Source organism: Thalassophryne amazonica, chromosome 22 (genome assembly GCF_902500255.1).
Source record: "Thalassophryne amazonica chromosome 22, fThaAma1.1, whole genome shotgun sequence".
NCBI classification, from domain to species: domain Eukaryota; kingdom Metazoa; phylum Chordata; class Actinopteri; order Batrachoidiformes; family Batrachoididae; genus Thalassophryne; species Thalassophryne amazonica.
In genome coordinates, this window is record NC_047124.1 from 16,794,346 (window position 1) to 16,809,329 (window position 14,984).

Sequence of the window (14,984 nt, forward strand, 5' to 3'; positions counted from 1 at the left end):
CTCTCAAACAATCAGATATTCAAATGTATTTGCACAAATGTCAGAATTGCTCTCAACACCTTCTGTTTCTGACTGTGTTGCTTCTGCTGCTTGTCGTTCTGCAGATTTTCATGCAAACAATAATTTGCATCTCTGCCCTCCTGACCCATCATGTGGGCATGTTTTTTTACTAAGTCAACATGGAACCACGACGAGCTCGATTGATTTGGCAACAGAAATGTTCCAAGCTTTTCATATTTGTTGCACCTGTACTGATCCAAACGTGAAGAAGGGGTTTGTTCTTCCTACCTGCCATGCTCTTCGTGACTGATGGAGCCTCAGTGGTGCCGTCCTGCAAACCTTCTTCCTCCAACACGGGCAGAAGGCTTGTGCTGCAACACAAACACGCACACCTTCACACAACTGTGCTGCACTTGCACATAAATAACACCCCTTAATTTACATAAAGCTTTAAATACAGCTCGACTCTAAATTTTTAAGCAGTGAACGGCTCAAACAGTTTGATGAGTTTATGGTGATGGACTCACCTCTCCTCTGCTGCTGAGCTGTCTGACTGGTCCTGACTCAGTCGCTGAGACAAACGGAAGAAGAGAATGAGACACAATACATATATATATATTGCTCTCCCCGACTCAGCCAGTCAATGACGTGCGCGCAGCAAACCTCTCCCGTGGCAGAATAACGCTATCTAGTGTGGACTAAAGCTACAGTGCTGACAGAGAGCCGTGCAGCTCATGGGTTTGGCGAAGATGTTAACTCTGGTGAAGTGGTGTGAGTGGAGGCGGACTGCCCACACACACACACAAAAGAGAAAGGTGAGTGTTGCTGTTGTGCAACGAGTGTACAAAATATATCCACTTTGGCTCAAATAAGAAAGCTGCCTTGTGAGACATCGGAAAATGAATTTTCGATCAACAGTCCTGCCGCGGAGCAGAAAGACGATTGTAATCGCCATATCAGTCTGTCTTTAAAGCGGAAAGAGCAATTCATATCAAACGTGGTGCACTGTCCTTTGGTAATACAGGTCTTGTTGTAGTCAAATCAGGCAGTCATCTAATGCACATTATCTCTGTTTTCTGCATAGATTTCTGGTCTCCTGGGGCTAACAAAATTGTATGTGGTTTGATGACATTGAGAGAAGTTGAAAAAAAAAATAGCTAGCGGACGCGAAGCATTGTAACCATCTGGGTGCCTTGTGTTTGAGTTACGTTAACTGTAGGGGATGAACTCGTTCATTTATTCATCTATTCACTCACTGCATGTTCCAGGGTAGCATTACTGGAAATGGAGTGTTTTTAGTAAAGGGAGAGGAAATATAAAGAGCATGGAGAAACACTTGCAAGGTATATCGTTGACTTGGGATCATGAAACTTTCAACTGTCACAACTAAACCTCACAATTCCAAAACATCTCAATGATCAGAAGAGACACAGATGCCACAAGTATTATTCCACTTGAACATAAATTACATCATTTACATACACTGGACTTGCACATGCATGCCTGTGGGTGACAACATGGCACCTGGAGTGGAGTTGGCATGATGGTGCAAGGTGCTGGAGCAAGCCATCTCAAACACACAGCAGGACGAGAAGCACAAAACGCCTCAATTGGCAATGCAATGTTGACTTTTATTACCACTATGTAACCAAATCTGACACTCCAAAGATAATATTGTACAACCCCTGGCAAAAATTATGGAATCACCAGCCTCAGAGGATGTTCATTCAGTTGTTTAATTTTGTAGAAAAAAAGCAGATCACAGACATGACACAAAACTAAAGTAATTTCAAATGGCAACTTTCTGGCTTTAAGAAACACTACAAGAAATCAAGAAAAAAGATTGTGGCAGTCAGTAACGGTTACTTTTTTAGATCAAGCAGAGGAAAAAAAAATGGAATCACTCAATTCTGAGGAATAAATTATGGAATCACCCTGTAAATTTTCATCCCCAAAACTAACACCTGCATCAAATCAGATCTGCTCGTTAGTCTGCATCTAAAAAGGAGTGATCACACCTTGGAGAGCTGTTGCACCAAGTGGACGGACATGAATCATGGCTCCAACACGAGAGATGTCAATTGAAACAAAGGAGAGGATTATCAAACTCTTAAAAGAGGGTAAATCATCACGCAATGTTGCAAAAGATGTTGGTTGTTCAGTCAGCTGTGTCTAAACTCTGGACCAAATACAAACAACATGGGAAGGTTGTTAAAGGCAAACATACTGGTAGACCAAGGAAGACATCAAAGCGTCAAGACAGAAAACTTAAAGCAGTATGTCTCAAAAATCGAAAAATGCACAACAAAACAAATGAACGAATGGGAGGAAACTGGAGTCAACGTCTGTCACCGAACTGTAAGAAACCGCCTAAAGGAAATGGGATTTACATACAGGAAAGCTAAACGAAAGCCATCATTAACACCTAAACAGAAAAAAACAAGGTTACAATGGGCTAAGGAAAAGCAATCGTGGACTGTGGATGACTGGATGAAAGTCATATTCAGTGATGAATCTCGAATCTGCAGTGGGCAAGGTGATGATGCTGGAACTTTTGTTTGGTGCCGTTCCAATGGGATTTATAAAGATGACTGCCTGAAGAGAACATGTAAATTTCCACAGTCGATGATATGGGGCTGCATGTCAGGTAAAGGCACTGGGGAGATGGCTGTCATTACATCATCAATAAATGCACAAGTTTACATTGATATTTTGGACAATTGAAAGGATGTTTGGGGATGATAAAATCATTTTTCAAGATGATAATGCATCTTGCCATAGAGCAAAAACTGTGAAAACATTCCTTGCAAAAAGACACATAGGGTCAATGTCATGGCATAGGGTCAATATCAACGAGCAGATGTGATTTGATGCAGGTGTTAGTTTTGGGGATGAAAATTTACAGGGTGATTCCATAATTTTTTCCTCAGAATTGAGTAATTCCATATTTTTTTCCTCTGCTTGGTCTAAAAAAGTAACAGTTACTGACTGCCACAATCTTTTTTCTTGATTTCTTATAGTGTTTCTTAAAGCCAGAAAGTTGCCATTTGAAATGACTTTAGTTTTGTGTCATGTCTGTGATCTGCTTTTTTTCTACAAAATTAAACAACTGAATGAACATCCTCCGAGGCCGGTGATTCCATAATTTTTGCCAGGGGTTGTACAAATGGCACCAACTCCGGGCTGGAAAACCACACGTTATTGGGTTAACTAATTAACCAGAGGCCACTCAGATGGTGTGCACTTCAACCGAACCCTGACAGTCCAGTTCTTACATCGTTAATAGTTCTGAAGTGTCATCGGGGTGGGGGTGGGGTGTCACAAAAATACAAACGACCGATATAAACCAGAATCATTCTAAAAGAAAAATTTTAAATAACGATCCTGCTTCCACATCCACCTCGAAATCTAAATAACCATTTCTTGACCTAAACTGTACTTCCCCACCAAATTTCACTGACATCCATTCATAGGTTTTTGAGATCTCATGCTGACAAACATAATCTTTCTCAGCAGAGGCTGCTAGCTCAACACCAGAATGTCAAAGTGGAAAACTGGCCAGACAAGACATTTAGTGATTAAAAAAAAAATCATTTGGTTTGAAGCCTTCTTTTTTTCCTTTTTTAGAGAGCAGTGCACACTGTGCAGAACAGAGGAAGCGGCATACCCTTAAGCACTAAATTACTTCCTCTTTACCACTGACCTTACTGCGGTTCATGACTCCAGGGCTCGACTTGGCCTGTCCCGCTTTCTCTTCTGCTCCTCGTCCTTTGCAGTCTTCTCTGATCGGCTGCAGGCTGACCACAGGTCAAAAGGTCAACTGTTAAACTCCACCCAAAACTGCATTCTTTAAGTCACTTTCATCTTTCATAAGAAGTCATTTGTGGCTGCTGACTGTGGTGATACAAAACAGAAACAAGATGAGGAACACCTCCTTGTGGGTATGCAAAACACTGCTGAAGTGATGCGAATTCAGTTGCGCACTCCTCCCACAGCCAGGAAGACACCAATTTGACTGGCAAATGTAGTCAGGGGTAGAGAAAGGACAACTCAGTGGAATATCAACTATATCGTCAACTGGAAGTGACCTCCCATACATACAGAGGCGGGATCCCCACAATCCCCACTGTTCTTCACAGCGTGATTTATTTTTCCAATCACATCTGGGAGCATATCACACTATGGAACCACCTTGAGTCTTGCTACCCCAGCAGACAACCGATCCACCCCCACCTATCAAAAATACCCATTTAAGTGCCACAGTCAAAGAGAATCGGGGGTGTTCCCAAGGCTTTCTCCAGTTGCTGAGGCTTAATCTACCCAAGTAACCATTAGTTTGACACAAAATCATTCTACTAGTCCTTAAGGATCAAGAGACCTAGTATCAAAGATATCTAGTTGTTGCCTTCCCTTTCTGGCTAGTGTCAAAGTATTACAACCACACAGTTAAACAGGAAATACCAGGATGGTAAAGACCCAAACCTTCATTGTCTTAGGATCTCATGACTCCATAAACTCCTCAGGTTGATTCCCAAGTGTATCTCAAATTCCAAGGCAGAGAACACAGAGACACGAATGTCACTGCTGAGGTAATTGAAGGTCTTGACATTTTTCGTTTCCATCAGCCACATCACCCAGCTGAAGGTCTGTTTGTGGTCAAGGAAAGTGGCAATTTATCCTTGTACTCTCTCATAGTCTTTGTTTTAGAGATTTACATTCTGTCCAATGGGCCCTGGTGGACAGAATGACTTAAGTATCAGTTGTTTGCCCTTTTAGGGCTGGACCTTTGATCTCCTGCTCCATTTGGCTCACTCAAAAACAAGATACTTCAGTTCTTACCTCTCTCCTAACCAGGAGGGAGCAAGTATCTGTTTCTACAAGGCAATCATGGCCTCAGTGTGAAAGTGTTAATTTGCTTCCTGAGCACTTAACGGTCTGCTTCAAAGCTTCCCAATAATCACCAGATGAAGACGCCATCACAACTACCCCATCTGCAAAGACCAGTTCTGGAATCCTGAGGCCACCACAGCAAATGTGCTCCATCCTTCAACTGTGCCTTGAGAAACCGGAAACACGTCGGACCACTGGAATACAAAATCCAGAGAGAAAATTTCTGGCGGATCCCCTCTCCAAAATCAACCAAATCAGCTGTGTTTGCTTCCTTTTAAATGTAGCAGATCTGTCAGCAGCCACAAAGCCTCACTGCACTATGTATGATATACTATACACATTGAAAGCCAGATTTATTTGATTTCCCCATTTTAATAAATCTAACATTCATCACAGGATTCCTCAGTCACCTCTCACTCTTTGTAACTGCCACTTCGGATCCAGGAGGCGTGCGTTCAGCAGGAACCATCTCCGCTGTTTGAGGGCCGAGACCAGGTGTGAAAGTTTGGTCTTGTTCAGATGATCTGCTCACACTTTGGGATGGACTTCCAGGACAAGACTGTGAAGTCTTATTTAAATCTGCACCTGCATGAGACAAGACCAAATTATTATCCAATTCTGTATGTGCTTTTCATCACTGGCAGGTATTAAACACTACGTGATAATCAGTGTATCTCAAGGTTCCAAGTTTACTGATGAGACCTGCAGCTGTGATGCAACATTTATGGATACTTTCCTTCAACCGTTCTCAAGTGTGTGTGTCTAATATTAAGAGAAGAAGCTGATCATTCAGTCAGTAACCTTGGAATTAATATGAAGTAATGGAACTTAAAATGAGAAAATGACACTTGATGCACTTGGATCTAAACATATGTAAAATTCAGCAATTTACTCGATGTCTGCTTTTACCATTGGCCACAGGTGTGACTTTACTTTCTCAAAGGAACAGAAACACAATACGCACCGACACCATTGTGTAGCACAAAAATCTTTACTTTTAGAGATTGGGGGGCTGCAACTAATTACAGATTCAATGTATTATTATTAACCAAGTAGCTATTTGATCCATAAAATTTCAGAAAAAGGTAAATATAAATAAATAAAATAATAAAGTCAGTGCTTCCCAAAACCCAAGATGACATCCTAAAATGTTTCGCATTGATAACAACCCAAAAGACATTGAAATTACTATCAGAGAGGAGGAAAGAAAGTAGTAAACCACAAAAAAGTCACATTTAAGAAGCAATAAATAAATAAATAGACCTTTTTTTCCCCAAAAATACAACTCAAAACTATTAATCAATTATGAAAATAGTTGGCGATTAATCAAATTATTATTGCACCTCCAATTTCAAGCTGTTATTACATTGTTACACACTTCAACAGGAGCAGGTGGTGCTGTGGTTGTACACATTTCCATCACGATGTCAAATCAGGGGGAAATCCACACACATATACACAAAAAGACATCCTTCTTCTGCAGTTCTCTGCTTAGTACAAATGAAAGTTTTTTCAAAGATTGGATGATAAAAAGGTTTTGTTTTTTTTAAATAACTGAAATGTTTAGGTCTTTTTTTTTGGTCAAGCATCTTCTCTTCCACACTAACAGAACACACACACATACACTGGGTGAGTCATTTCCTGACTCACAAGCTGTTAAAACTTACAGCTGGCAGCATGCACACAAGAAAGTGAAACAGGACTGACGGAGAGCGAGCGCGAGTTCTTACTGTTGTTCTCCGAGTGGGACGGATCAGGGAGAACGTCCGCCTCCGTGTGTCCAACGTTGACAGCTTGTGAGTGGGCGCTCAGCGGCACTACCGCTTCTTCCTGAGACGCACACACAGACAAAACGATAAATATGCACCGAGAAGACGGGTGAAGGGATCAAACTGAACAGCAGGTGCACAAGCAGTCAATAGAAGCAAATCTCTGTCAACTGAGAAGACGTCTGATATAAAGGCATTAACATGCAACACCTGGCAGACGGTGCAAAGCATCTGGAAGGACCCCCGATTACCGCCGTCTTCAGAGGAAGTCAAAAGGAAGCATCACCCGTGCTGGCGCTCACAAACCGTTAACGGCAGCAAAGACAGCGTGTCTAAATGGGTTATTAGGAACCTTCTTGTCATTAAATGAATCAAGCGTTCAGGCGTGCAAACAGCTGATGGAGGAAAAAAAAAAAAGTACAACTTTCAAATACAAAGAGATTCAAAGGAGGCTTGAAATTGTTACGCAAGATGTACGAGACACACATTCTTTAGTGGTGCTTCATCTTATCTTTTGAACTTTCCCCTCAGTGTGACCTGCAGCTTTCATCACTGATTCTATAAAAGGAAGAAGCGCGATTCCACACAAGCCGGCGAGATGCTGCTGCTACTGTAGTCACAGGCTGTGAATAATGACATGCAAAGTCCTGTTTTGGAAGGCAAATAGCAGATAGAAGGCACACGATTGTGTTTCTCAACATGAGGCTGCTACTGAAGCATCTGCCAATTCTGCTTTTGATGTCTTCTTCATCAGGCTGCTGGAATATGGCAATTGTTCAACATCATTAAATTCCTTTCCTTGTAGATTAATCTGTGCATTTCGTTTTGTGTTGAGTTTAGTGGTTTTGGTTGGGTTGATTGCAAGGCTGGTGCACCGTTTTAACCCGACTGTGTTGTAGGATGTGGGCGAGGACTTCAGTGTCATCTGCAATAGTCCAGTTTTTATGCGAGCATCCACCGTTTGCCTCTGGGTGGTTTTGTTGTAATTTATTATCCAGTCTATTACAATGACAGTAGACATCCTTGTCCAATGCCTGTGTCAACGTTGAACTAGGTGGTGGTTGTATGTGACTTGACGTGTTCAGGCAAGCTTTTCAAGAATGTCATAGTATTTGAGGATTTTCCAGATTGTTGGTATGTGGATCATGTCAAAGGCTTTCTGCCAGTTGATAAAGAGAATGCATAAAAATTATTGCCATTCAATATAATGTTGAGTGACGATCCTTGAAGTTGCTACCTGTTCCTTGCATAATTTTGAATCTACAGCTTTGCCGGATGGTGACAGCAGTGTGATTCCTCTCCAATTTTTTGTTTATTTTGGCCTCCTTTCTTGAGTATCTTCACTATGTATCCCATTTTCTAGTACTTGGGTAGTTTCTTTTTCCTATACATCCTACAGAGGACTATTTTTTATTAGGTACCACCAGCCTACGTTGCCTCTAGTGGTATATTGTCTTCACCTTCTCTCTCTGGTGGACTGCTCATATTATTGCCCTTGAGCAGTTTGTTAAATGTCACCATCTTTCCCGCTGTTCTGTGGGCTTGCCGATCATGGTCCCATCTCTGTTTTACATACTGGCTTGTTGGTGTTCATTTTCCTTTCTGACAGTTGCTTGGTGACATGGTAAAGGGTTCTCATGTCATTCCTTCAATCTTAGAGATAGCGTTATCTTTTACTAATGTTTTGTACTCCCTCTTCCTTGTTTCTAGTTCCTCTTTGCATGTCCGTTTTGACTTGTTCTCACTTAGCCTCAGCTGGATGTTGTGGTGTGTTCATAAAGTCATTGACTTTGCTGGCCAGAGTGGTACTAAAATCAACTCGTCCTCCCTGTGTTTGTAGTTTTGATACAACATAGTGAGCCACTTTTTTTTTGGAAGCAGTTCCTCTTGACTAGTGATTTTAACTTGAAGTTTAAGCACCAGTGAGTGGTCAGATCCAGCATCAGCTTGATAGGCACGTACATCAATGAGTGTTCTCCATCTACAGGTACTTGTCATATGACCCATGTGGTTTTCTGTGCATGAATCTGGGAATCTCCATGTGATTTTATGTATTTGACTACATGCAAATATTGTTCCACCAATAACTAAGTCATTGATGCTGCAGAAGGCCCCCATTTTCATTCCTCTCTCCAATGTGCCATTTTATTTACTAAAAAACTGAGTAAAGTTATGAACCCACGTTTGATCATTAAGGCCACCCAAGGCAAAAGGTTATGTGTCAAATAGAAAGGGGACATACGACTTCATATCAGTGCCTTTAACAGTAACCACAGGAGCATCTTTAACAAAATCCTCATACATACATATACACACATACATACATATACACACATACACAACAAAAATATAAATGCAACACTTTTGGTTTTGCTCCCATTTTGTATGAGATGAACTCAAAGATCTAAAACTTTTTCCACATACACAATATCACCATTTCCCTCAAATATTGGTCACAAACCAGTCTAAATCTGTGATAGTGAGCACTTCTCCTTTGCTGAGATAATCCATCCCACCTCACAGGTGTGCCATATCAAGATGCTGATTAGACACCATGATTAGTGCACTGGTGTGCCTTAGACTGTCCACAATAAAAGGCCACTCTGAAAGGTGCAGTTTTATCACAAAATAACATTTTTAAAACTCCACAATCTCGTAGAGTTTAAAATTTCAAGCACTACTGAAATCATAAATTTGTATTGTAAAACAGAAACTGACTGCACAGATATGGAGCATTAAGCTGAGCAGTAAATGAGACCGCACGCTGAAGTGACTCCTTGAGTATGATAATTACCAATGGAAAAACTTCCTTCTTCCTTCTCTCCAATGTACAGGAACAAGGTGTTCCGTAACAGCAAATCTCTCTACAAGTCATTCCACAAACTTTATAAAGGCAACATCTATTTTTCCTGTCACTGTTTTTTTTTTTTTTTCCCCATTCAAATAGTTACACTCTGTCGCGTATGAGTGATTTTGTGTGAATGCCACTCAGATCTCTATATCCTGAAAGTAAAATGAATTGACATATGAGCATAGAGATAATTCTGTAATGCAACTGCAACTCTCAATTCATCAGCATTTTTATTGAAATAGTTCAAATCTCTATTCGGGAGTAATTTGTGGGATGTCTGAGCAGTCCTGGGGTAGCAGTAGAAACCTGGACAGGGTAAATGCAGAGACGCTCTGCACAGCTTGTGTACAGTTGGCAAATTACGCAGTTGGCAGTAAGCTATTGTTGCATTCAAGTTGACTGGTTGAGATGTAACTACAGCACATCGACCAATGAAAATGCACATCTCATAAACATCCAGCAGAAAACCGATATTCCACAGGGCGCCATTCATCCAAAAAAAAAGTACAAAAATGGGATGAAACTGCTTAATCCGGCTTGCCTCCTAACAGGCTGCCTTATAAAATGCAGACCTGGCAACCCGCTTGAAAATGAAAGAACAGGAGCTGCGCCTTTGGCCAGAACTGCAGCAAAAGCTGCTTCTGCTTCAAAATTTTACCCCGATGGATCATGCCAAACAAGTGTCAAGCCGTACTCATTACGAATACCCTGTTTAAAGAAGTGTGGACACGATTGAAGCCGTTAAGACTACAAATACCTGAAAGTTACCGCATTGAAATCAACAATTTCGAGAATCAGGATGAAACTGAACAGTACAAAAATTGAATCCCGATTTCAAATCTGGTGCTGTTGATGGCTGTAACTACTACGTATACCAAGTTTGTTCAAGATGGATCAAGAAGGTACTACGATGCCTTAAAACGTGCCGACTTGCTATTCGGGATTAAACAGGAAGGAACAGCACTCACTGGAATAGCCCTCTTAATCACAGTCATTGTGGTAACGTAACAGGTATTTTGCAAAATCTGATGTCCGCAGAATCGCAGGGAATTCCCATGCCTGTTATCCTCACCTGGAGCATTTGACTAATGACAAACTATCTAAGAAAATGCTAGTTGTGGTTAGCACAATTACTTATGCTGACTGCAGATAACAGCTGGCATAACTACACCCTGGTGTTGATTGGTTGAGCACACCTGAGCGAGTTCATTAGTTGTGGGTGGGGTAGCGAGAGTTAGAATACATGCAGAGCAGGTGCTCTTCAGGAGCAGGGCTGGAGACCCCGACAGGTGCGCACACACACCAACTGTGCTTATTGCGATCTTAGAATGACTTAATCGGAGTAACCGCAAGTTGGGAAAAAAAACAAAAAAAACAAAAACGATTCTAATCTACGTGCTGTTAAACAAGGAAGTTGCAAGTGGATTAAAATATCTCAACTACTACAGGAACAAAGAGTATGTGCAGTATGAAAAAAAAAACAAAAACACAACACACACAAGGAAAAAAAATCCAGTCATGTTGCATTTGGAAATATGCCACATGACTGCATGTGCCTTAAAATAAACAGGTGAAAACCAGCCAGGGTTTTCCAGCTCTCAAGTATACCTAATAAAGATTCCTTTGTTTCCCCACCCACACACACACACCTTGAAAGAAAATCATGACCAGTGACGGCATCATGCAATCTGTAAAGTCACCACTAGATGACCCTTAACTCCACACACTGCAACTATAATAACAGTTCCAGTCGTGACTTCGTAACATGGGAGCAGCTTCCAGAGACTGAAAGCGGATCCTGATTTTAGATCAGAAGGCAGATTAAGTACTTGGATGTGGTGCTTCTAATCGTCTGATGTCACCATAATTATAAAATGAGGTTTACCTCCAAAGGCTGACAGTTCACCTCCGGCTCTGTGTCATCACAGGCTGCAGATTCTGCGAGGCACAGTAAGGAAAACAAATAAATAAACACGGTTTAAGGAACAAGAAAGGTACAGAATGAGGAGGCTGGGGGTGGGAAGGGTACAAACATATGACCCTTGTCCAGTTCACCTCTGGGGTAATGCCGTTCCTAAAAACCAACTTCACCTTTTACCATAGAAGGGCAAAATGTCTATTATGCAACACAGCGGGACTAAAATATCATGCATGACTAAAGTAGCATTAATGACCACAATTGTGCTCCTTGTGCAGGCAGAGGTATGAGGGATTACAGAGCTCGCTCCACAGCCTCAAACTGGACCAACACCTGGCCATAGAAGGACTGTGAGTGAGGAAGACACCCAGGATTTTTGATATCGTAAAGACACACACGGACACACTACCAGAACCAGAAAAACCCATAGAAGGCAGGGCTCTGTTCATGAGTTATTGTGTTTGTAGTGTGCTGGTACTTCAAGGGTATCGGAGTACTCCGTGTTCCCGTGGATTGCAGGACACCCCACTGTGTCCTTCACATGAATCAGCACTCAAATGTGCAGGGAAGCCCGAGTTCACGCCAATCAACAAGCTGCATGAGTTGAATGAAAATACTGGTCTGACAGAGAGACTTTTAGCATAATTTCTTAAAAGTTAGATTATTTTAATATTATTAGTTGTGGAAGGAATGATCAAACCATTGCAAGAATTACCAGATTTCATAACGCAAGTAGCACATACACCTGCTTATATGGGACATTATATTTAGGGTTGGGAAAACGAGTCGCAATACTACAACTATTAGGGACCCGACTACTCAACGAGAAGAAGATTAGTCAACTACTCTGGTAATTCAGATAACATGATTTGGAAATAATTTAAGGGTAAATCATAAAAAAGTAATTGACATTTCAAGTATTTTTATGCCTTCAATGTACAATTTTATCAGTTTTCACTGTGGTTGATTTACAATACCCATTGACTTGAACAATGATTGGTTTTATTTCATAGAATCATGGAACTTCCAGCAAAGAATAAGCTCAAATTTAAACGTCCAGGAAAGAAGCTGAGAATCTGTAGCACAGGTATGAGGAATCAAAAGTCACTTTCTGGAAATGTGTCTGGAGCTGAAGAATGAGGACGCGATCACTGAGAAGTCCAAGCCATTTACTGTGTTAATGACGTTTTCAACTTGTAGCTCTTAAATGAAAGTCTCTGATTAGATTGGACCTTAATATATTCCTAAACTAACTAATCGAACCCAGCTAGTCAACTAATAATTTTCATTAGTTGTTTCAACCGTAGTTATGCTGACACCGTACGCTTAGCTATAGACAAGCTAGTATATGTGGTCATGAGTTAGCGGTTAGCATATGCAAACACACTAACGGCGATGGACACCAAACATTAGGGACGTATTTATTCTGTGCAGTAGGGGGAGGTTTTAACCAATTTTGACACTGCAAAATCTTCAGTTTGTTTATAGTATCATAATTTCTCGCCATAACCATAAACCGAGGTTAGCCTGACTGCATATGCTAACCACAGCTAACATTTTCTTTAACATGGCCCGCTCTGCATTGTACATTAGTCAAATGTGCAATGCAGAACATCCACATCTTGACATACAGTAATTCCTGGAAAACCTCTGATGTAATATCAGACAAGAACCGGTATATTTTGTATAAATATGACAATTTTTAAAATAGTCATTTTAAAGTCTGTTAAGTCAAACAAAAACCCCACAAACAAACTGCAGTTTCTGGATAGCAAGATAAAAACAAGCAAGGGTAGCTTCTGTTGTTCTACGAAAATATTAATATTTCCACATTATGACAATACCAGATGGTACAGATCAAGTTCACGCTGCAGGACGTGTAATTCTTTAATCCTACAGAGTTAGAACCAGTCACAGCAGGGCTCAGAATTCAGCTACAGATATATTCAAGTATATTTAAACTACACAGCATGTTAACATTAGCCACAAGATAATCCTAGAGTATAATATTTCAAATATTTCGAGTTTAAGGGGGAGGAGCTTTACCAAAGTAAACTACAAATCTAAGTGTACTTGAGGAAAGCGGCTCAAGTGATTTCCTGATTTTCTATTTTCCTGATTCAGAGAAACATTCAGTGGCAGTTACCTTCACTCACCCAACTCACCTTGACCCTGTCCAGACTGATCCTCTCCTACGTCTGGAGGTAGAGGTGTAGATGTGTCTTTCCCTTCTCCAGCATCCACAGTCACCCACTTGTCCTCTTCAAAGCTGTCTCTCATTTTATCTTTAGTGTCTTCAAGCCTGCTGTCTGCCTGCACCTCGTGCACGCAGCAGTTTCTTTCTGCCTGTTCGCTTTTCAGGAAATCCTGGAGAGCGAACTCCTCGTCCAAGTCCAAATCTTCTCTAAGCTTAAATAAAAAGAAGAAAAAATTCCAAAATGGTGACATGTTACAAAAGTTACAATGCAATACAGTTTAAAGGCCAAATAGAACAGCTCGGATTAAAAGTGAAGTAGAAACAATCACAATAGTCATGGAGGAAAACTTTCCAGAAGCTATTGGATTTCCAGAGGTGGACTGTACCACATGTTTGATTAATCCGGCATTCACTCCATCTTGAAAGTGGAAAAATCAAAACTCAATACTACATTAGTTCCAAATTCAGTGAGTTCGATGTATGAAGTGGGAAAACGCATTTGACCCATTAGCATATATGGCAGCGCAAAAGGGGGTTAGTGTTAGCATACGTGGTTACACAAACTGCAGCTGACACTTTAGTATCTGGACATGGAAAAAAGTGGCAAATGTTAGCATGTTTCTGTGTAGGCTGTCAGTTGTCCAGGTGGTTTCCACAGTAGAGAAGCTTGAATCTTCGACTGGACTGGGTTGCTTGACGCGAGGATGTCTCGCTTCACATCGCAGAAGCTTCCTCAGCTAAAATTCTTGCTCTAGTAGTCTGACTTCTGTCTTGACTCTTGTAGAGAAGAATAAACAGAAGCCACAAAAGCTGGAGTTTTAAACCAAACCAGACCCCTCCTACTGAGAGGCAGACTGCTATAGGCTAGTGACTAAAAAATAGCTCTAATTGGCACCTATTGTGCTCTAGTTAGCACCCTCGTAATGACAGGGCATCTGTCCCTCCTAATGATGGGATGGACCCTCTCCTGATGGCTCCCTTGATGATGTGAATGACTCATTACCATAACCTAAAAACCTAAACATATACCGACAGTAGATTACATCACCGCAGTAGAGTCAGCCATTAAACATAAGTTTGGCAGAGTCAGAAGCTGGGGACCTCCAACTAAGAGTCACAGCAGTGCGAAGCCTCCTCTATCCAACATCACAGGAGAAGAACGGAAAGCTTTGTCAGCACTGCAGAAGGACCAAAGCATCCTTATCCTGCCAGCGGATAAAGGCAGATGCACGGTGGTCCTGAACAAATCAGACTACGAGGCCAAGATCAACAACTTGCTCAGTGACTCCAGTACATACGAACATCTGAAGAGAGACCCCACGAACGGCTATAAGAAGAAAATCATTAGCTACCTCCAAA

The 14,984-nt window shown here is 41.2% G+C and overlaps 1 protein-coding gene across 4 annotated transcripts in view; it reads right to left on the reverse strand.

Moving 5' to 3' along the window:
* Positions 1–14,984, reverse strand: part of lrmp (lymphoid-restricted membrane protein) — a 51,739-nt gene that overhangs the window by 15,367 nt on the left and 21,388 nt on the right. For all 4 annotated transcript variants that reach the window (XM_034163088.1, XM_034163092.1, XM_034163089.1 and 1 more), the window contains exons 18-24: positions 13,594–13,837; positions 11,396–11,448; positions 6,621–6,720; positions 5,301–5,475; positions 3,704–3,797; positions 528–571; positions 289–371 (exon numbers count right to left, since the gene is read on the reverse strand). In XM_034163088.1, the coding sequence (XP_034018979.1) occupies positions 289–371; positions 528–571; positions 3,704–3,797; positions 5,301–5,475; positions 6,621–6,720; positions 11,396–11,448; positions 13,594–13,837 (793 nt within the window). The remainder of the gene's footprint in view (positions 1–288; positions 372–527; positions 572–3,703; positions 3,798–5,300; positions 5,476–6,620; positions 6,721–11,395; positions 11,449–13,593; positions 13,838–14,984) is intronic.